General features: G+C 45.1%; 1 protein-coding gene across 8 annotated transcripts in view; it reads right to left on the minus strand.

Moving 5' to 3' along the window:
• The window catches only part of TSPAN9 (tetraspanin 9), a 1,448,163-nt gene that overhangs the window by 97,153 nt on the left and 1,327,701 nt on the right, over positions 1–23,309 (minus strand). For all 8 annotated transcript variants that reach the window (XM_069628285.1, XM_069628282.1, XM_069628286.1 and 5 more), the window contains one exon: positions 4,497–4,688. In XM_069628285.1, coding sequence (XP_069484386.1) covers positions 4,497–4,688 — 192 coding nt within the window. The remainder of the gene's footprint in view (positions 1–4,496; positions 4,689–23,309) is intronic.

A 23,309-nucleotide genomic window follows, 5' to 3' on the forward strand; every position in this document is an offset into this window, starting at 1 on the left:
GGGAGACTGCAAGGCAGATCTCCTTGGCTGCCGAGTCGTAACGTGGGAGGCTCGAGATGCATCTTGCGTGCTAGTAGGAGACCGGCTTTGCATAAGCAGAGAGAGGTGAAGGTGTGACCTGTAGTTAGTGGATTGCCTGGACCGACCATGGCACCAAGACCACCTGCCCCAGCCTACTGCGGTACCGTGTAGGCGTATATCTAGCAATAACGAGAGACAGTTTTGGTGGTGTGACTTGTCGTGGGTGGACCGAGCAGTCTGACAATTGTGCCGAAACCACCAGCAGTCCACGGCCGTGAAGAGAAGCAAGCCACAGAAGCTGCATTGAGCAAGAAGAAGAAGAAAGGGCAGAACCAGGACCCCTGGCAAAACCCGTGAAAATGTCCCATGGAGAAGGTAACAGGATCAAGGATAAGTCTGGGAGGGGGCCGGGAACACTTGAGACTGTAAATCATGAAGAAGCTTAGAAAGCATTGAATCACGATTCCCTGGGAAGTTCCACAAGAGTGTGGTGCTGGACAGTAGAGTGGGATTCAGAGTATTTTCATCATCCCAGTCAGGGCAAGGGGAATGCTACAATGAAAGAAGATGGTGTTAAAAGCTAAGTGAAATAATTGCGCTTATTGTTGAACACCATCCAGAACACTGCAGAATCAGCTGGGAGAAGGAGTCATTCTCTTCTCCCAGGAATCAGCTGGGAGAAGGAGTCATTCTCTTCTCCCAGGGAACCCCTTGTAGAACTGTTTTGCTCTTTGAAACCTTGGAACTGCTCTTTTGAGATACTCATGTAGGAGAAGGGAGCCATTCTCCTGGTGTCAGATAAGACCTTGAACTTTAGTTGTTTTCTTCTAGTGACAGAGATCGCATAGGAGCTTTTGGACATGGAAGGTGCCTTTTGATTTGGACTTTCACCGACTTCCAGATGAGCAACTAAGTTTCTTTAGTTTAGGTAGGGAAACCCCTTTAGGGTTCGGGATAGATAGATTTATTTTTCATTTAATACAAGTTTCTAGCAACCACCAAGGCACCACTTGGTCAGTCTCTTCATTCTTTGTCGCCACACGGTGAGTGGGGAGGACAGGAGGTGGTACATGAGGCAGCACTCTATGCACCGATACTGAATCAAGATAGTGTGACCTTCCTCGTTCATAGTAATGTACCTACCTGCACAACACACTTCGAAATGACACGTACAGAACAGAAGAACGTTTAAGTTAACCATAGTGTATTTGCTACCAAATGCCAGGGACAGACCATAAGCAAATGAGTAACATGCACAAATATTACCTTTATAGATCAATAAAAGCCTCATTAGGGTTTCTCTTTTCTTGAATAGATCAGCTTTAGAAGATAGGCAATGCTAGTAAGATAGCTCAGCGGGGGTGCGATCTGTGTCGATCTGCAGGTCGCAGGTTTGAATCCCGGCAAGGCCAACTCATCCTTCCTAGCTAGGTCAATAAATGTATACCAACTCAGGTTGGGTGATATTGTATGCATATATGTTCTATGTAAAGCGCTTAGGCTTAAGCGCTAGATAAATAACATCATTATCATGAGTGCTCTAGTTTTTGGACTTGGCGTTCTGATCCGATTTCTTTTTCTAAGCAAATAAAACTATTTTTGGACTTTGTGCATGTTGCTCCATTGCACAATAAAGAGTGGTGGGATTTCCGGCCCATATTTTAGAGATTTCTTTTCAAAATGCATATAAGCAAATACATGCCCTTCAGTCGTTGTTGCTCTCAGGGACAGTAGCTAGCTGCCTGGTGCACAAGGTACTCGCTTATTTGAGAAGAGTAGCCAGTGGCAGAGCATTCATAAAACCAATCGATAATCAAACTGTCAATGAATACATGGATATTTTGAGGCAGTATTCCGATTTCACTTTAGCATATTTTTTTTAATTAAAGATCTGTTTGTGACGTTGAATGGGGAAAGACCCATAAAAGGACGTGTTGTGGTTTTTGCATTATTTGGAAATTCATTGCATTTAAACCTATCGCCATGATCGCTCATTAAATACCTATTGTTTTTCAAAAGTCTGCCCTCTTACAAGTCAAAACAGTATGGAATAACAGCCATCTGTCATGGGTGCATGTCCACGGTGCCTGATGTCATGAGGTCCATGGGCACGCTGCATTTTCCTCTCGGCCCACAATGTGCATGTGCTTTGGATCAGTGCCGGATAAAACCCTGTGGGGGAGGCAGTCTAAATGATGGGGCCTGCCCTTGCAAATTATCTCCTAATACGTTTTTAATTTTCTGCACTTCTTTATTTTGATCCGTTGTTGTGGGGACCCTGAAGGGAGTGGGGCCTATAGGCCGGTGCCTACTTGGCCCATGAATAATCCGGCACTGCTTTAGATTCAATGTTTCAGGCATTGCAGGTGCTTCCTCAATGGTGTTTTCTCCACAAGGTGTGGCATTTTTAACCCCCCACCACTTACCTTATTTCTGCTGTGGCAGCCCTTGCTGCCGCAGCCGCACCTTCCTCTTAGCTTCCCATGGCCACCATGGAAAGGAAAGAGGTGCTCTGTATTAAGCCCCGCCTTCCCTTTCCATGGCAGTCATGTTGGTAAAGGATTTTCCTTCCTACAATGGAACGCTACAGTCGCAGCGTTCCACTGTAGGAAGGAAAATCCTTTTTTTTTTTTTTAGCACCCAGAGTTGCTGCTTTGGTAACCCGGGTTGCTAATGGCCTTGTATACCCGTTCCACGGGCAACACTGGGGATTACCGGGCCTGGGCCCACGTTAGTGGCCCTCGTGGCCGCGAGCCGTTACACCCCCTCTCCCGACCCCCAGTGTTGCCCGTGGAACAGGTACATAACTCCACAGTAGCTCTACCAAAGCAGCTTCAGTTGTGATTGCTATAAAGGTGTTGGATCACTTGAGGGCAATGAGCTGCAGCTGTGTCCCACAGTAGCCAAGCACTCCATGTTTCTGGTTCCTCGTCTGTACTAAGGAAAGCTTCCTATGCTGAATTCCACATTTCCTCTGGAGGTCAGCCACTTTTTCCTAGAAATGGTGCTCAGAAGCTAGGTTCTCTCAAGCAGGCCTCTCCTCCTTTCTCCTCCTACCATCATATCGCTTTGCAGCTAGTTACACACCAGCTGGTGTTTAATGCCTTGCCCAAAAACCCCAACCCAGGGCTTCCAACGGCCCTCCGGTCTACTCTCTAAACCATCACTATAATCAACTACAGGGTGTGCTTTACTATTGTTTATGAACAAGTCATATAATGAGTTACACCCCTTTGACAAAGTTCCAATAAAATTTGGCAAATGAAAAGATTGTTTTAGATCAAGCAAAAGGTTTCTCTTGGTCTGAATTTTAGATTGATATATCCCTGGTGTGTGACAATGTTAGAATTGCACGCGGCTTGCAAGATTCCCTAACGAATAGTCGGGTTTGAATTAGATGCCCATTATTACCCTCATGCATGGTATTTCCAAAGCAATCTGATCTACCTAGGAGAAAAAAAGAAAAAAAAACGAATTGTCGCATACTAAGACTGCTATAGAGAAAGCAAATAATATTCCAAAGGTAGGGAACAGCTACAAAGACTGCCACCTCCCTTACCGCTATTGCAGTCAGAACACGTATTATGAGAACTGAGTTGATGCACCAAACTGTTAGGAAGATCGCGACAGTAGCTAGCGGCCAGTGCTGACCACCAGGCAGCGATTCCTTTGTTCATGAGAGATGAGGATCAAAGTGGACCAACGTGAGAGTGCAGGCTCCTCTGAATTGCCACGCACACAATGTCAAAGGTAGGGATGTGCCACAAAAAATACCCACCTCTACATCACCACAACACCCACACTGGGAGATCAAGGTATGCTTATCCTCATTTGTAGCTATGCAAGATTGATGCGTATTTTGTGGACCATTGGCAAGGAACATTTGTGTAGCATCAGAAAACATTGTGAGCATAACCAGAAAGACCGAAGTACAAGATACAATTGTAGCCCAGATTTCCAGGTCTGACTGTGAGGCAGACAGCCATGAGTGGGGGCATGTGGGCTTGATTGCCCATCTATCTGTGTGCGTCGATGTCGGGGCATGGGGGGAAGAGGAGGGAGTGCAGAGAATGAGGAAATTTCCCCAGAGATAGTTATACTTTTCCTGCCAATAAAGCTTGAACAAATTAGTTTTAAAAATAGGAAGCATAAAATTGGTTAATGAGCCATTTGCCTATTCAGACCTGCTTCAAATAGAATGCAGAAATGCAGTGCTAATTACAATGCAATCTGCTTTGGAGATAGTTTAACTCACAGATGTAATGGATTGCACAGCACATTCGCATCAAATTAAGTCTAGCGTTACAAACAGCTTTTTAGTGAAGCTTTACTAAACTGAGCAATTGGTTTGCATACACGTCTCTGACTCTAGCCACACCGCGTCAAGCCGGAAACACAGACAGGCTCTTGCTTGCCATGAAAGAACACAACTTTCCCACTTGAGGACACCATTCACAGCATAGCCGCTGACTTACACTCAAAAGGAGGCACTTGTTTTCCTTGATAGCACCCAGACAGCCAAGGAAGCCTGTGATCATGATGACCGTTCCAATGGCGATGACGAGGTTCGCCGCGGAAAGCGAGGGGAAGCTGGGAGAAAAGGTGGCGAAGTTCCCTTGTGACACAGAAAGCCATATTCCGACACCCAGGAGTCCACACCCGCAGAGCTGAAAGAAGAGGGAAAGCAGAGCCGCATTAGTCAAGGCACCTTGGTCAAATCATCAAGCAGCATGTACAGAATACAGACTTCAAAATGAATCCTGGTGTTTTGCAATGCTAGTACTGCAAAAGTGTTATTTAAGCAAGGTTTAAATGATATCTACTATAAATGTATAGTCCACTGCACAGTGGTCGAAGGGAGTAGGCACGGTGGTCGGGCGCGGTGTTTCACTACTAGGCAAGTTTAAGAATAAAACAATGCAGACTAGCCAAATGGGAGACGTGTCCGAGAAAAAATAGGGTCAAACCTACCAGTGCAAAACAATTACCCCAGTTAATAAGATCCTCCCTGTTCCAGTAGAGAGTTCCAAAGACCTGGCAGACCCCCAAATAATGCATCTGCTTGTGAGCACTGGGTGCGTGGTAAACCCCACTACTCGGGGAGACGCTTGATGAAGGAAAGCCACCTTCCTTCGGGAAATAAGACGCAAATGAATACTTTAGTTTGAGCCATGGTAGACTTGAACTGTGGACCTTTGTTGACATGAATTTTGGTTTGCATTTTTTGACGACACATTTTACCAAGGATGGCCTTTGGCACAAGGGATGCAATCACTGTTCCTTGAGACTGTTCGATTTTACTGTTGCTGACCCACACTTAAGATTTCTACACTATTTCTGGTTGTTAGGAAAGATTTCGTAATTGTAGGTAATTTTCCTTCCATGTGGCAACCCCTAAACTTTTTACTGTTGTTTTTCACCTTGTTCTCGACTTTGCCAGAGAAGTGCAGCGTTCTGCCGCACTCCTCTGGGCTTTCGCTCCTTTCTTACGGGGAAACTGACATGCCCTTAAGACAGTCAGTACCGGGGAACGCTGTTTCCCGTAGTTTCTTTTATCATGTTGCGGCTTTCGTGCAACATGACACAAGAGGGCACTGTAAGCTAAGTCACAGCTCTCTTGGGTCTCTACCCTTCTACAGGCGCTAGATACTCGTTTAGGATTGTAACTGATCGGTGCAAGTGATTCAGGGACGGGAATGGTGGCAGCGATCGTTTCTTGTGTTTTGAGCTCCTTTTGGCGTTCTAAGCGCGTTTTCCGCGCTTAACCCAAAATGGTGGCCTGGCTCCCAAAATGGCCAGACCACGAGGCTACTTTGTCCTGTCCGCTGACCGTCTTGCTCCCTTCACCTTCCCCAGGTCGAGCCGACCCTGGGCCTTCCTTATTTGGGCATGTACTTTCCCGCGAAACACAGATGCTTTCGCGGGCTTCTACATGTCTTGTGTGCGCCTCCAGGATGTGGGCTGGGATGTCTGGTCCCAATACACATCCTGGGTGCCAGAGAGTCTAGGGTGGTGTGAATGCCTGGGACCACCGCGGTCTGTGATTGGTCCACGAATGGTGTGAGTGTTGATGAGCGGATCTCCCATTGGGTCCCCTCCGTTTTGGCGCGAAGGGAACCGTGGATAAGAGGGGGCTGGAAACACCACTACCATGTCGATCTCCTGAGTTCTCACAAACGAAGGAATACAGGAGCCAAGTATCCTGCAACCAAGAGGCTGGACAGAGGAATCGCTGGTGACCCGCTGAAGGACTTCTCCTCTGCACTGCTGTCGCCTTGTGAAACCCTTTTCACCTTTGATCGAACCAGAAGGCCTGTACTGGTACTTCGACCCTTGGAATAGCGGGAACAGCTATTCTCGGCATCTTCACCATCTCCTGCCAGTAAGCCTTCGGAAGCATCTCTGGGCCATCCAGTTGACTGACCAGCTTACACGGGAGTCTTGCTCTGTAACCGCCGCCAGGTTGTGTAGTATTTCGAGTCCTTGTCACTCTCACACACTTCGTACACTTGGCGTTCCCAGGTCTGAAGTGAGTAGTGTACATTTGGCTCAGATACACACGGCCGCTCCGTTGCCCTGCTGTGGTAACAAACTGTGCGGGTTTCTTCGATTGGGACGTCTTTTTACTCAACACGACGACGAGACGTTCCCTGCTCTTCTGAACCTGCCAGCGACTGAAACGGACGTGGAGAAGCCTGGGTCTGCTTGCATCGGGGACCGGTGAGTAGCATAGCTAGGATCTGGTCGCCCTCCTGCAGGAGCCCATTGCTTTTCCCCGCTGTGTCAAAACAGCACCCTTTTCCGTACTTGCGCCCTGCTTCTGCCCACTGTGGAGGCTGCGCTTGAGTCGCGGAACTTGTTCTTCTTTTGTGCACTAAACTGAACTGCCTGACTTCCTTCGAAGAGACTCCCCTTTTGCCCGTTGGCACCAGCGTGTGCAGGTACTTTTGAGCACAAGGCTCCACTCTTCGCAGGGCTCGGACTTCCATCTAGTTAGGTGCCTCTGAAGGCGAACGGGGTCTAAGCATTATTTCGCACTGCCCGTCTTCCTTCCCTTTTAGGTGGACTACCCATTTTGTGCATATAACGCTTGAGACTTGTTGTATTTGTATATATATTGTATTGTTATGGTTTGTGTTGGTTTACTATTGTTATATTGTGATTTTCTCGCTACGGTCATTGTTTTAAAGGCCTTGGAATAAATGTGTATATATTTTTAATATAACAACTGTTTGGAGTAGTTTGTAAGTGTTCTTGCTTTGTGTGCTCATTGCGGGCTTTCAGTCACCCTCACCCCTCTTGAGACCTAGTCCTGACCGCTGCGATCGCTACCTTGATTGGTCTGGCTCGTCCAGAGGTTACCCTATTCCAAGTAATTAGGTTGGCCTTCTGAAATTCTGCGCCACCAGGACAGAGTTCAGAAATCCGTCTTAACACTGGTCACCAGTATTATCTTGACATACGTAGCAAAACCTTTGGTACACCATCCCGACACTGTTAGCATGTATTTTTGCAATCATCCCGAGACTAGATATTCGCTGAACACTTGTAGAACAGCCTTAACATATATCCTGGCAAGTGACATGGTGGTGATTAACAGTCCACATGTTGGGGCTTCCGTACACTTCCCTTTACTATAGAGCACATTGAATGTAGGGGCCATTCTGTATTGGTAGGTACTGCCTGCAGTGAACACAAACAGAACACATTTACAGTACACGTACCCTCAGGCCACATTTTAGCATATGTTCACTTGTTCTCTTCATCAGTATCTGCCGCCTTTGAAAGACTTTGCAATGTCTGGATTTTTAGCAACCAAGAAACTACACATGCACATTATTTGATACTCAAGTCTCTGTTCATAAAGAAACCGCTTTACTTTAGCCACTTCTTTTTAACAAAACCCCTACTTTCCGTTTTGGAATGTTATCTTTAGAATAGTGCTAAACTGTAGCGGTTTGACCTTTTGCTCTCCAGATGTTTTGGACAAACCATGCCATCGTCCCTAGATAGCACAGTCAATGGAGGGCGCATGGGAGTTGTAGTTCAAAATATCTGGCAAGCCACAGGTTGCAAACCCCTGTGCTAAAGCATCTTTAGCCAAGCCCGAGACACGTGGCCCTCTTGATGGGATAATGCATTCTTATCTGTAGACTACAGTTTGCACACCCCTCTTCTTTGTGACTGGAAGCCTTACTGTTGTCTCTTAATTCCCCACTGCCTGCGTTAACGCCCACTTGCGGAGCCAGGGATGTTGCAAAGGTCAAGGAGTCCAGCAGCCATGTGCTCCTTCAAAACAAGGCCTTCCGAGGACTATGCAAAAATAAAACCAGAGAGAAAGCACAACGTAAAAAAAATAATCATTGCGACCATACTGCCATGTAGAAGGCATGAAGCCGCTGGCTGGGACATGGTTATGTTTCTAGGTTCACACCTATGAGGGTGCACTGCAGGCAGTTCTCCTGCGGGGGCATGGGCATGATAAGGGCAAGAGACAGGCCCCCACGTGGGGAGAAAGTGGAGAGAGCAGGGCCCGGTGATAGTCCAGGGGAAGAAGAGAGTGGGTACAGGGGTGAAGAAGGAAGACCAGGCGTGTGTGCGCTTGCTAAGGGAATCTTTGGAACTGAACAGGAATAAGGGAATTTTTCACGGAGTTCCAAGGACCCCCGGTTGGCTGTTCGCATCCAACATTCGGCTACAGGCACTAATCTTTATTAAGGTTCCTCAGCCACAAGTTCGATTAGGGCCAATGGTGCGAGCATAGTTGCCAACATGACGCATTCCAATCTGTAGGTGCGTATCCAGTCCTGGTTTTGTCTTTGCATTGTGGGACTTTTACTCTGAGTTTTATAATGGGAAATGTGGAACTACAATTCCCAGAATACAAAGAAAAAAACAGGACTGGATCAGGACCTACAGATTGAAATGGGACATGTTGGCAACTATGTGCGAGTGACCTAACTTACACAATCTCTATGGTTTTTAACAAGGGACCGGGTCTTGGGAAGTGTTCTCATCAATCCTAACATCGGCTTGATGCCTCCGGGTTTAGTGCGCTTTATAAATCCATAAATAAATAAGATTATCTGCAGCAAACTCGGACAGGAACCTGATAATGGGTGTTGAATTGCAACAAATAGTGGTGAAACAAGGTTTAGATCCTGGGAAATAATAGGTCTGAATTTTGTATTTACATGATATCGCTCAGCATGAGCTACAGCCTATTACTGGCCTATTCCTCAGAATGAGGATTCAAGCGATTTCTCGAGATGAATGCGTGGGTTCAAGAAGATTCACTGCATGCATGTATGCGGGAATACATGCAATGACCCCCGGGATAAGCAGTGAGTGTCAGGAAGGAGCGTTTCAGGGCCTCCTTCTTGGGGATCACTGCACACGTGCAGTGAATCCTCATTTTCTCGCTCATGTACAATGGCGAGAAACAATCATGCCTTGGTTTCACTCTCACATCAAGGGAAAGATGGCCATCATATTTCTACTCGACCTCTCTGCGGCTTTTGATCTGGTGGATCACTCTATACTTTGCAACCACTTATCCTCGGCGGCCCACTTCTCCAGCTATGCAGTTGCCTTGATCTAATCTTTCCTCGCTAACAGAACTATGCGTGTGTTCTCACCGTCAGCAGCTGCTGACCCCATCACCTGCGGAGTCCCCCAAGGATCCTGCGTCTCGCCCACTTTGTACAACATTTTTACAAAGCCACTATTCGACAAATTGGACCGTCTGGGTGTCACCTACAAAAATTACGCAGATGACACCCAGATACTCCTACCCCTATCAGGAACCTATGATACAGACGTCGCGCGGATTAACGAAGTCTACATCATCATTCAGGCATGGATGGCCACACATGGTCTATGCCTGAATGATAAGACAGAACTACTCCTAGTCGGATCATCTAATAACCTTCTAAAAATAAGTCCTCACTACACAAATATTGTCATCGATTGGAACAGTATACCCATAGCCAAACATGTAAAAACTTTAGGCTTCTACCTCGATGCCCAGGCTAACCTAACCAAGCAGATCAACATGACGTCTTCGGCCACAGCCTACACTGGCAAGTTGATCAGAGCCTGTAGACCTGTACTATCCCGCACTAGCTGCCTTACACTGGCGAGAGCACTCATACAATCCAAACTGGATTATTGCAACAGCCTTTATCTAGGAGCAAACAAAGCCATTCTAAACTACAGATTATGCAAACCAACGCGCTTAGAGCAGCGTTGAATATTCCTAAAAGAGAGCAGATTTCATAAATTAGAAAGCAACACAGGTGGCTCTCTATGCATGACAAAATACACACAAAGCGATTAACTTCCAAGCCCCCCCCCCCCCTATTCCACAGACAAGTTCACTTGGAAGGTATCCAATAGACTCACCAGATCATCTAACACGCCATCCTTGGTGGTGCCTAGATACAATCTAAAAAGAGCTGGAGGTTCTAGCATCCTGGTTTTAGCCGCCCAGCTATGGAACTCTCTCCCACAGAACATCCAAACCATTCAAACCTTCAACAAATTCAGAAGCCATGTTATCACATGGATTCTTACCAAAACACAAACTAGCAGCTCTTGATACCATTAATAGTCAGGTGGTCTGCTCTACTATTATACGTGTCACCTATCCTATACTGCTATGACCCAATGTATAATATGTATAATGAATATGTATATATGTACCACTGTAATTTTACTAACTGTATTAATGCCTACAACTGCCTATACTATACCATGTAACCACTTCCAGCCTCAAGCGCCCAATTACCTCCAGGTCAGGTGCGCGATATAAATAAAATAAACAAACAAACAAACATCGGGGCCACTTCTGAAGCACACTCCACTACCCACATGCAACCACCACATGTGGGGCCCATTATGGCCTTACAAGGGACTCTTGTGGGAAAAAATGGTTATATGGCAGTAGTGCACAATTTTGACAATTTTGACAAATGTTATTTTTCACAGAATTATTTTGTCTAATTTTGTATCACCCCTTTTTACTGCTAAAATTTAGATGGTAAGTTTGGGTAAGGTATATAGAAAGGGGGACAGGGTTGGAAGGCAGGGGTGTGGGGACATCCCTCTGCTCTTTAATAGTACAAAGAAATGTAAAAACTGTCAAAAAAGCCAACATTTTATTTGCACATTTAAAAAAAAAACCAGGTTGAGGAATGTTCATAGATATAGAAGGGCAGAGAATCCTCAGAAAAACATCATGCTTAAGACCTGCAGAATTGCTATTAAATTGTGGTGTATATGTTGGCCGGAGGCGATTCAGCAGTCCCGTGGACATTCAGCAGCAAGTGGCATATCCAGACTCTTGTGTGGAGTGGTCCTAGTGGGGCACTTACTTATGCAGGGGTGGCATAAGTAAGATTGCACACACAGATAATGATCATAGTTTAGGATAATGGGGTGGCACCTGGAGTAGCCAATCAAATTCCAGAGGTGGTATGTGCCACCCCAGACCACTCCCTGCAGACGCCACTGTCCACAGCTAGAACCCTTGCATGGGAGAAATACGGATCGAGGCAGAAAAAGCAGAAATCCTTTGCCCGAATGCTTCACCGCATCCAGTAGCCTGAGAATGAGGGTTTAAGTGGCGTGCAGCAAGCACCGACACCTGTCTTGCATCATATTGAGCAGTTTACAGGCTGCATACATAAATACATTAAAATTACAAAAATACAAATGAATTTCGCAGGACATGGCTTGTTGCCTCTTGAAGAGCGGAGATCGGATCTGCTGAGGGAAGGCTTGCCAGAATCCACTCCTGATCTCGCCTGGGTTTCCCTTCTCCGCCAGCGAGTTAATTGGGACTTTAGTTGGTTATTTATTACTTTTATCGCTAGCAGAACATGAGCAAATTCACTTAAGTTCTGCACACAATTAAAAAAACATTATGAAACATCATTACCATTTAATGACTCCATCGAATAAGATCAGTAATAAAATGTATAGACGGTGCCGCGTGAAAGCGGACATGTGCTGCTTGCAACACGCATTAAGACAAGGGGCAGAAAAATGCATGCAGTCTAGCCAACCAATCACAGTGGCACACATTTAAAAAAAAAAAAAAATTCAATATCTCAAGCCACCTACTCTGATTTTATATTTTACTTGTTTCTCCAATTTCAGCTGAGAGAATTTCACTATGAGTGGATCCATACGCTATGCTTGGATGTTCGGTTCTATGTGTTTTTGCCACACAATTCTTTAATGCAGAAATTGAACCGCAACCTTTCCTCCAATTTTTCACTGCAGAGTGCCAGGGGGGAACCCCCGCCACCCCATGCTCTACACAACTCATTGCCTCACCCTAACCTTCCCCCTGCAGTTCAAGAAACATATTTGGTTAAATGTGCGGTACAAACATCCGTGTTGATTGATAGGTTATTTATAATGCACCTATACAGAAGTGTTTCAAGGCGCAACCAGCAGGGATGGGAAATAGGAGAATAAGATAGACGATCTTACTAGGCTTGGTATCATTTAGATATACCTATGTGTGGCCACATTCTTGGGGGGGGCCATGCCCCCAAGAATCTGGCCACTGGTCACAACCACCACAATATAATTAAAGCATGTAACAATCAAGTACAATACACCTTCAAATAACAAGACTCACCCAGACACCCCCTGCAATCCAGATGTTGTCCACAGACACTGAAATTGACAGCGGACTTGGTGGCAACAGCAAACCTTTTTTCCACCTATAAAAAAAGCTCCATGTCATCTTTATTCCGCTCCCCCACCCTTTCCAGGCCCTCTTTTGGCCACCAAATGACCCCAAATGTGTTTTCCAGACTTTCTCACTGGGCTATCAGGGGACAACGGTGGCTGTCCATGGATCCAACATGGCGACAGCTTAATAAAATTGGACGCAACACACGTTTTTCACCACCCAATCAATGGGTACGCACGATATCCATGAACAGCGAGATGCACCCCGATTGGCCCAGACGTGTCTGTGGACCCCGAATCAGGACGTTAGTCTGTGACCAAACTCAGATATCACCAATTAATTTGTACCTATGTTTTGGCCATTTTTTTAAAAACTACTTGAAGGATTTAAACCAAACTTACAAAAGCATGCTTTTGGACCAAGCTGCCGCTCCTAGCGTAAATTTGGTGAAAATCCATCTAGCGATTTGAACTGTAGGCGCAAGCAAAAAAAAAGAAAAACGGCATTGGGTCTCAGGATTTCCACATATTTGACACCCACCCCTTTGACGAAAAAACGGCACCGAGCGTCGCAAAAGCGTTCTGAGGGGGCCATATACGCGCAAAGTTTGGTGAGGATTCGTTGAACGGTGTCCAAGTTATAAGCCGGCCAAGAAAATGCTCCTTCTATGAGTTGAGCAACTTAACCATAACAACGGGGCGGCTACGGCAGGCCCTCTGATCTATCAGTGAGAGGAGTTATGGTACACAGTCCAATTACGAGACAATGCTAAGGAATTAAACCTTTATTTTACTCCATGAAGGAAGGCAGCATGTGTATTTTATTTATGTACATAGACTCACACAATTGCTTTAACTAACGGTATTTACATCCCTACAAATTGTCTGGCCTCCGGCAGCAACTACTGTTGTATGCGTAAACACGTTCATATATAATACATGACTTGCTAGAACATTCCTTTCACAGTGGTTTGCTTCAATTGAACCTCATTGTGCAAACATCCCGATCCTATCAAATGGAATTTCAAGTCAGTCGCAAGGCTTTCATTGGTTAATGGCACTGCACTCTGTTATGTTGTGCTCTCCGTCATAATTGATGGCGTATAATTAAATATTGTAGAAGAAAGATTTTCTAGCACCATAATTAAAAGAAAAGTATAATTAAAAGTTGTACAGAGATGCAGCCGTTTGAATAAACATGCATTTTGTGTGCCTTTGGACTCGGTGTGAATTCAAATTATTCACTTTTTCTATTCAAATAGTTACTTGGGTTGTTTTACAAAAACAGCCATCAAGCGGAGGGGTGTTATGCATGTTAATTTTAAAACCAAGATAAAGGACGCCTTGGTCCTTCAGCCTTGTTTCACTTATGTGGCTAAAATAATTGTTCACAATCCTTTGTTTGTATAACTCACTACATACACTATTGTATATACAATTGTTATTACTCAAGTGAAAATTGTGCTCACTTAACCTTAGAAGGATTAAAGGCTCAGTTGGCCTTGCCAGCATTCGAACCTACAGATCTCAGTTGCAAGCCTTTAACCCGCTGAGCTATCCCACAGCTACATAGTTTAAACAGAATGTAGTTCAGATGCAGAGGGATAGAGAAATAGGGGGGGAGGGTGCACATTCGGCTACAGCTCAGGTGTTTTGTATAGGTTGAAAGTGGGCCAATCATGTGATCCGACCACTGCTCAAAACTCTTACATTTGTAAACTCATTAAACACTCTGGCCAGATTAACACATGTTTATTTCACTTGCGTGTGACAAAACAAATGTGCGCATCAGTGAAGAAAAAGCCACATTCTAAGGTTATCTGAAAAAGGGAAACTGTACATGTTTTTAAACAGGGTGTTGGTGCGATCCCATATAATCTTCAGCCTGAAAGCGTCCAATCAGAGCGGTGGATGGGTGTGACAGAGTGGCTGGGAAGGCTAGCCTGAGCTTTTTTCATTTTTAACAACATAAAATGTTCAGGACAATTCGCTCTCTCAAAAGGAGTTCTACTAATGGGACCCCTATTTCATAAATAATCCATACCAAAAATATAGCACACATGTGCCGTTGCCGTGACGAGTCTTCAGACATCTACAATCCCAGCTCTGCAGTGGGCCAGACAAAAGTTACATGTGCATTCATGAGAGGACCACTCCGGTGACGAGTGTGCGGTACAAATATCCTTTAACATAACAGCTGCTGACACACAAAGCTCCTGGATACAGGGGTGGCTTTTTAATCTTCTGCAACTCTTGTATACATTATAATAATTGAATGTGTTAGCCAGTTTTATTGCATGCCATTTGTAAAAAATAAGCTGTGCCTGGTTGCGGCATTGCGATTGCTAAGGGCACACAACTCTACAGGCACAGTAATCGGATAGACAGTGTCAACTCAGGGTGCATATTTAAAAATTGAGGAGAGCTGGGAGCTATTTAGCTCCTGCTCATAATCTAGAAGAGCCAGGTTGCTTGACACCAACAGCTAGGTGGCTCCCAAGGCCAGCCGATGCCAAACATACCAATATGAATTCTAGGAGTTTGGAACAATCTATAAATTGACATTAGGACACATTTATACAAACTTTAAAGCACAAGGCGTCATATATAATGGACAAAATGATGTACATGGTTTTCCAAAAATCTAACTTTTTCATAAGATTCAAACAAGCCCCTTGTTCTCAATTAGTAGCCCCTGGTCACTGGTTAATGCTGAAACCCAGGAACTGGTTTTAGATCCTGTTTATTCAATCTTAATTTCAATCCCTGTTAGGAAAGGAAGGATGTAGATTGGTGTCTGGCCTGATTATTTCCACAGCTGCTATGTGAGACAATGACCAGGATGATGCCTTTTTAGCCAAGTGCAGGGAAGCAACACCCTTGCTCAGTGCACGGGGACTCCTCAGAACCAGTGCTTCAGAGGCAACACTGTCAAAAAAAGCCTACCCTCGCACCAGCGGGATGGCCACTGGAATCCCTTTGAAGTCAGCAAGCATGGATGGATAAGGGGCAGAATTAGAGTCGGTCGAGAGCAGAGGTGGGATGAGAGAACGGTCCCTTCATCTTGGTTTCTGTTAGGGCTCGCTTCCTTTACCTCTGTACCCTAAATTTCCTGCAAGAAAGGTATGGTGGGAGTGATGTCAAGGCAAAAGGCACTTGCTGCAACCACCTTAATTACACCCCTTACTGGAGGCTTGCGTTCAACTAATACCCTGTGACATGTTGCCTTCATAAGGAAAAGCCACCCCTCTTTCTTGAATTAATCTTTGAACCATCAAGGGAAGAGGATTACATGTTTTTAACTTGTGTAGTCCACTCCAGAGACCTCTGCCATAGAGATGAAGACAGAAGGCATCCAAGGCAGACGAGAACTCCCCAAACCATTCCCAGGGAACACGGGGGGCTGGGAGGAGTAAACTGCTGCTGGAGTAAATCCTCTCTACTGGCTGCACTGGAACCAGACTCCTGTTCATTGGGCCCACAAAGGCCACTAGATCCCTCACTGCGGGTCAATATAGTTATATAACATCAAGGCTATCAACCAGTATGCCAATGCAGAGCAGGAGTCACTGTAATGCCCCCGTTTCTTGGCAATGGAACCAGATTTCATGGTTGTGGGTCATCCTAGAGTACCCTGTGGTCTCCCTGCCACATGAGCACCACATAAACCCAGCACCGTGCCACGATATGTAGTTTTATCTTTAAGTGCCCTTGGAACACCCTCTTGACTTAATCCAGTGCTGAATGTCCACATAGGTCTTTAAATCCTACTCTGCCAAAACCGACTCTTGTTTTCCACTCCTTCCATCCATCAAGCCTATCCAGAAAGAGCTCCTGCCCACTTGCTAAGGGCATCTTTGGCCACCACCTCTGGAATCTCTTGGATTTACACACTGGTCTTCCCTCTTTGTTCCATGGGTGGTCCAATGCCATGCTTTATTCAGCTGCCCGGCTCCTCTCAGGATCATATTCCTATAGTGCCTTATCTCACCAATGCCGCCCTCCATCCCCTCCAACCTAGACAGCCGCATCCCCTTTAAACGTCTAGGCCTCATTTTCAAGGCTAGCCCCCAAGACAGCTGTCACAGGATGGGGAGCCCGGAGATCATTTTCATTTATATATCATTCAAAAGATGGTAGTTATGTTGATGTTACGGTTTTGCTTTAACAGCTTAAAAGTTAATAAAACGAATGTTAAGAAACAATGTAACCTTTAACCGTCTGATTCATTACTGGTGGCATCATCCATGATACACATATGACATGACAAACCACATCAATGTAAAAATCATTTATTTCAAGCTTATCCACTTCATTGATCAGTTTTCAAAAAGAAACCCAATTCTTGGATATTGTGAACTTAAAGCATCCTTATTATTCTAATAGGGTCTATAATATGTTGCTGCGGTTGATGGCACGATATTAAAACATAGAACATGCTGAAACGTGCATGTCCACCATGACAATGAAATATTATGACCTATAAGATCCACGGACATCATTGTGGTTAATTCTCTTCAGAGTAAGCGATGCATTCCCTATCATTTAGTGATGATTTGTTTCTGTTCTCCTGAAACTTGTTTTTAAGAATTGCTCGATGCCTTTATGCACTGTGCATTTTAAATAGGTTTGATATGTTTGTATTGTTTCGTGATTAAGGACTGTTAGAACAACTTGTGTATTTATGGTAAATATTTTTTCTGATAACATTCATGACCCACTTTTGTGAATGGACTTCATAAATATCTTTTTGTATTGACTTAAATATATGTATACACACACACACATATATTATTGCTGCAGTGTCTCAGTGGCATAATAGATGATTTTAAATAATTAGAACCAACATTTACAGTTGATAAATCAGTATGCATTTCAAAACCTAATGAACAGCAAGTTAAAAACGGCAACAGTAACATGTCTCTTTTATTTATTATCTAGCATCTTTATCCAAGGCACTGTACACAGGAAGACTAGCAGCAAAGTCAAATGATTACAAAGTTAAATTGGCATGAGTAAAATATATCATGTAGCAAGCATACCAACCAAAACCAGGTGCATCAAGGATTAGAAAATGTTAGGTTCAAAAGATGCATCAAAACGGATAAAGGGTAGTTCAAGATCGAATATCTTAAGGTACGTTGTTGCAAATTTTCTGTCCTAATAATTTGAAAGAACGTAATCGAGAAGGAGCACACGGAGGACATTAAGTGTATAACTAGAATTGAGTAGAATAGCGTAATGCCTAGCTGGTTGATATCTTTTGATAAGATCAGAAAGATAGGATGAGGCAAGTCCATGTACACATTTAAAGATAATACATAAATAATAAAAATGGAAGTGTAAGGGGACAAGGAAGCCATTGCAGGCAAGCCAAATTAGAGTACTATGATGAGAACACCTGAAAGGAATACACACAACAGAATGCAACATGTACTGAAATGGAAGAGCCACATATTCTGTAAGCTCAACATATAGTAAACACCAAGAAAGAACAGAGAGAGCAAGAAGTACATTTGTGGAGGAAAAATTCAGCGAACAATGGACATTTCAGATGTTAAAACAGAGGAACAACAGACAAAATGTGTTCCTGGAAAGAAAGACGAATCTAAAAGAAAACAAGATTCCTGGCTGTAGTATTAATTGTTATTCAAAGTGGAGGTAAAGAAATTAAACAGGGAACAACAACTAAAGAACCCCAAAAGGAAGAGTGTGAACCCACAACATAGAAACCTTCCATGCTACCAAAAAAGGTCGACCTTGGAGATAAAACGTAACCCATGATAGAGAGAGAGCAGAAATATCAAGTCAAAATATAGAATGATCAACAGTATCAAACGTAGCAGATCAATCAAGTGACGCCAAAATACAAGATTTGCAGTGACACGCATGAAGAATAGAATTGGAGACCGATAAAGGGGCAATTCCTGTTCAATAAGCTGGGGAAAGCCTGATTGCAGTGTAGAACGAACATTGTGTAGTCCTTTTCTTGTGTGCCTGGACTTACAATGCAGTGCCAGAGTGTGGAGGCGGCATTATTAATAATGTATTTAATAGAACTATATAGTCTCAGAGAAGCTACACAGGCCTTCAGAAGAGCCTGAACAACAAAGAGGCAAGTTGTATCATAGAGCTCAGAAGTGTGATACATTGGCATCAACCAAGGGACTGCTCAAGGGAACAGTGGATTAAGACAAGGCTGAAGGGACCATCTAAGGCAGCCCTGGAAGACTCTCCAAATCCATAGTTGTCAAAAGTGAGAGACTCCTTTCCCCCACACACCGGGAAGGCCACACACTAGACGCATTATGCCTGCAGATACTACGCTACATGGGTGGTAAAGTCGGTACTTGGGTCACACTTTACTATTCTGCCAACAAGTGCCCTACAAGCTTAGAAACCAATAGCGCTTGTCAAGTACACTTTCAGGCACCTTCCTATGGCAGTAGGGAAAATACCCAAGTGCTAAACCACAGCCACATTCACGGCATGGCTCTATCACCAGAATCTCATGGCCCACCACATGAAGTAGTGTCAGGCACAGGAATCTGGAATGGAACCAAATGGATGTCTGGCGTGTGTGCAGGTGCAAATGGTGCAGATTAAATACGGAGGCGGCCATGTAACGTTTGGTGCCCATCATTAACATTGATCCCTAAGGTATGGGGCTGTTTTTTCTTTTAAGACTGAAATATAGTTCCACTACTTCTTTGTGTACACTTCGCCCACTGCCCGTAGCGTGCATTGCAGAGATAAAGTGCAGGCAGGGAACACTGGACCGAGGCCTGCAGATGTCACAGTTGAAATCCTGGTGCTTCCAATCTTTTGCTGCGAGTCAGCGAGCAAACCATTTCCTTCCTCTGTGGAACTGCTCAACCAGTTCTAATTGGAAAATTAGAACAACAGGTACGCGCCCTCCCTCCTCCCCCCATCCCCATTTGGAAAGCAGCAATGCAATGTCCTATGCCAAAATCAATTGCTGGCCCCGCGTTCCAGCGGCAGCTGTAAATGGCATTGTTAAACATGTTCTGGCATAGTGTTGCAATGTATAACATGGCAGTCTCATTAGTATAAAACACAATGGAATAAAAAAAAATAGCAACATTGCTTACAAGGCAAAAACGCGGACATATGGAATCCAACATGTTTACAAGATTTTACAGAAATCGTTTCAAAAGCTATTGGTGCCTAAGAAAACTTTTCCCTTTCACACTCCTCTCACGCCCGTGAACAACTGTCATTCGCATCTTCTGGAGGGCCAGGTAGCTTGTGTGGTATATTACTGGCAGCAGCAAATGAAGGTCATTGTTGACCACCTCTTAGCCAATCACAATGCTTGGAAATCAGTGAATAATGATATATATATATATGGGATACATTACTCACCGTAATCGTATTTCTGATGCTTGTATCTGCTTAGATTCACATGCTGTGCATAGGCCGACATCTAGTGGAAGCTGCGGAGTATTACAGTTTGTTTTTCGAAACTCGAAAATGGGCGTCGACACAGGCGTGCCAGTAATACTATCCCTAGTGTGACGTCCACTGTACCCAAGATCCCTCACGCGTCTAGGATCCTCAGATTGTATTTTTTCTGACATGAGGAAGCATGAGGAGTAGCGTGAGTACTGATAATCCAAGCAGATAGACAGAAAGGTAAGACTACCAGCAATCATGCGCCTTCTCTCGGAGGGGAGGAAGGGTGGGTTGCATGTGAATCTTAGCAGATACAAGCATCAGAAATACGATTACGGTGAGTAATGTATCCCTTCTGAGGCTTGTGGAATCTGCTTAGATCACATGCTGTGCATAGATTAGCGAGCAGTACCAGAAGAAGGAGGTGGGATGTGAGAAGAGTCATGAGCAAACAGGTGTCTCAGAACCGCTTGTCCCACTTGTGTATCTGTCTTGGAATGAGTGTCAATGCAGTAATGCTGAGTAAAAGTGTGAATAGAGCTCCAAGTAGCTGCTTTGCAAATGGTGTCGAGGGGAACATTTGCAATGAAAGCCAGAGTGGCCCCAATGCCTCTAGTAGAGTGGGCTCTTGGCGTAAAAGGCAGAGTTTTTTCAGAAAGAGAGTAACACAGCTGTATACAGTTGATAATCCACTTCGAGATAGCGCCCTTAGAGACGCGATCTCCCTCTCTGCCTGTAGCTACGGAGACAAACAGTTGATCTGTTTTCCTTAGCGGTCTGGTTTTGTTTACATAGTAGAGGACCGCCCTACGCACATCCAGGGTGTGTAGTTTCACCTCAGCCGAGCTTTGCGGGTTCTGGAAGAAAGCCGGAAGCTCGATGGACTGGTTTACATGGAATTTACATATAAATTTAGGTGAGAACCTAGGGTGTGTGCGTAAAACCAGTTTGTCTTTGTGGATAGTAAAGAAAGGATCCTGCACTGACAGAGCCTGAATTTCACTGACCCTTCTTATAGAGGTAATGGCTACTAAGAAGGCCGTTTTATAAGTCAGGTGTTTGAGACTACTTTTATGCATGGGTTCGAAAGGGGGGCCCATGAGCTTAGCTAGCACCACATTGAGGTCCCATCCTGGCGGTGGGTTCGAAATAGGAGGGTGAAGTCTCTTTACTCCTTCCATGAAGGCTTTAACTACTGGTACTTTCCACCACGATACCTTGTTATGGGATGTGGTGTAAGCCGAGAGGGCTGCCAGGTGTACTTTCAGAGAGTTAAAAACCAAACCTGCGTCCAGCAGGTGGAGCATGTATGTTACAACGTTGGAAGGAGTGCAATCAACTGGGTTGATTTGTTTATTCTGGCACCAAATAACGAATCTCTTCCACTTGTCAAAGTAACAGTGCCTTGTGTTTGGTTTCCTGGATTCTTTTAGGATGTCCATACACCTCTGTGGTAAATTGAGATGGCCAAACTCTATGACTTCAGGAGCCATGCTGCCAGGTTCATTGAGTTGGGTTCCTGGTGCACTGTTTGACCTTGTTGCTGGGACAGTAGGTTGTACCAGGCTGGGAGTTTGATGGGCTCGCACACCGCCATCCTGCGTAGGTGTGGAAACCATGGTTGTCTCGCCCACATGGGAGCAACTAGGATGAGCGTCATTGATTCCTTGTTCATCTTGTACACCACCTTCCTGATGAGAGGAGTTGGTGGAAAAGCGTACGCAAACATCCCTGACCAGTTCATCCACTGGGCGTTCCCTTGGGAGTCTGGCTGGGGGAACCTGGATGCAAATCCTGGGCATTGTTTGTTTTCGCTTGTGGCGAATAGGTCTATAGTGGGGAAACCCCACTGAGAGAAGAGATCCTCTACGATATCTCTGTGAAGGACCCATTCGTGTTCTTCTGGGAGGGAGTCTCTGCTTAGGGCATCCGCTAGGGAATTGAGCTCCCTTGGAACATGTTGTGATGACAGGAAGATGTTCCGTCTGAGTGCCCATATCCAGATTTTCTGGGCAAGCTTGGACAGATTTGGCGAACAAGTCCCTCCTTGTTTGTTCAGATAGAACATGGCTGTCGTGCTGTCCGTCCGGATCTGCACCGACAAGTTTAGCAGATGGGGCTCGAACGCCCGAAGTGCTCGGAATACTGCCAGAAGTTCCAGCAGGTTGATGTGGTTCTTGGCTACTGAGTGAGACCAGAGACCCTGAGCTGTGTGGTGGAGATGGTGAGCTCCCCACCCAGTCAGGCATGCATCTGTAGTCACCACTGCTTGTACTTCGGGATCGTAAAAGGGTTTTCCCCTTGCGAGATTCTCTCTTGTCCACCAGTGTAAGCTCTGTACGAGTGTTGGCGAAACGACCACTAGATCGTCCCACTGACCACTTGCCTGAGATCACTGTTTCGCCAACCATTCCTGCATGGGACGCATGCGCAGACGCGCGTGGGGGACCAGGTAAATGCATGACGCCATCATGCCCAGTAACCGCATTGCTTTGCGTACCGTTATTTGTTGACCTGACTGATAATGTGGAATCTGCAGTAGTATATTCCGAATTCTCTCTTCCGAAGGGAAGGTCAACCCTTTCTGAGTATCTAGGATTGCTCCTAGGAACTGTTTTGAGGTGCTTGGCACCAGACTTGACTTCTTCTCGTTGATAGAGAAGCCTAATTCGTGGAGGAGGTCGATAGTCCTCTGAATGTTTGACCTGCAAATTCCTGGGGTTTCCCCCGTTATGAGCCAGTCGTCCAGATAAGGGTACACTGGGATTGCCTCCCTGCGTAGGTGTGCAGCTGCCACCGCCAGTACCTTGGTGAATACCCTTGGTGCTGAAGCTATCCCGAAGGGCAGTACCTTGAATTGGTAGTGGCGACTGTCTACCTTGAAGCGCAAGTATTTTCTGTGGGCTGGGAGCATGGAAATATGAAAATAAGCATCTTTCATATCCAAGGTTGCCATGTACTCCCCCTTTTTTAGGAGGGGGATTACCTCTTGTAGCGTGGTCATACGGAATTTTTGGGGCTTGACATACTTGTTGGCAGGCCGTAAGTCCAATACTGGGCGCATTGTCAAATCTTTCTTTGGCACAAGGAAGTAAGTTGAATAGATACCCTTGTTTACCTGGTGTCCTGGGACGAGTTCTATCGCGTCCTTTTCTAGCAGAATG

This window comes from Ambystoma mexicanum, chromosome 12, assembly GCF_040938575.1.
Source record: "Ambystoma mexicanum isolate Mex_15411 chromosome 12, UKY_AmexF1_1, whole genome shotgun sequence".
Classification (NCBI taxonomy): Eukaryota; Metazoa; Chordata; class Amphibia; order Caudata; family Ambystomatidae; genus Ambystoma; species Ambystoma mexicanum.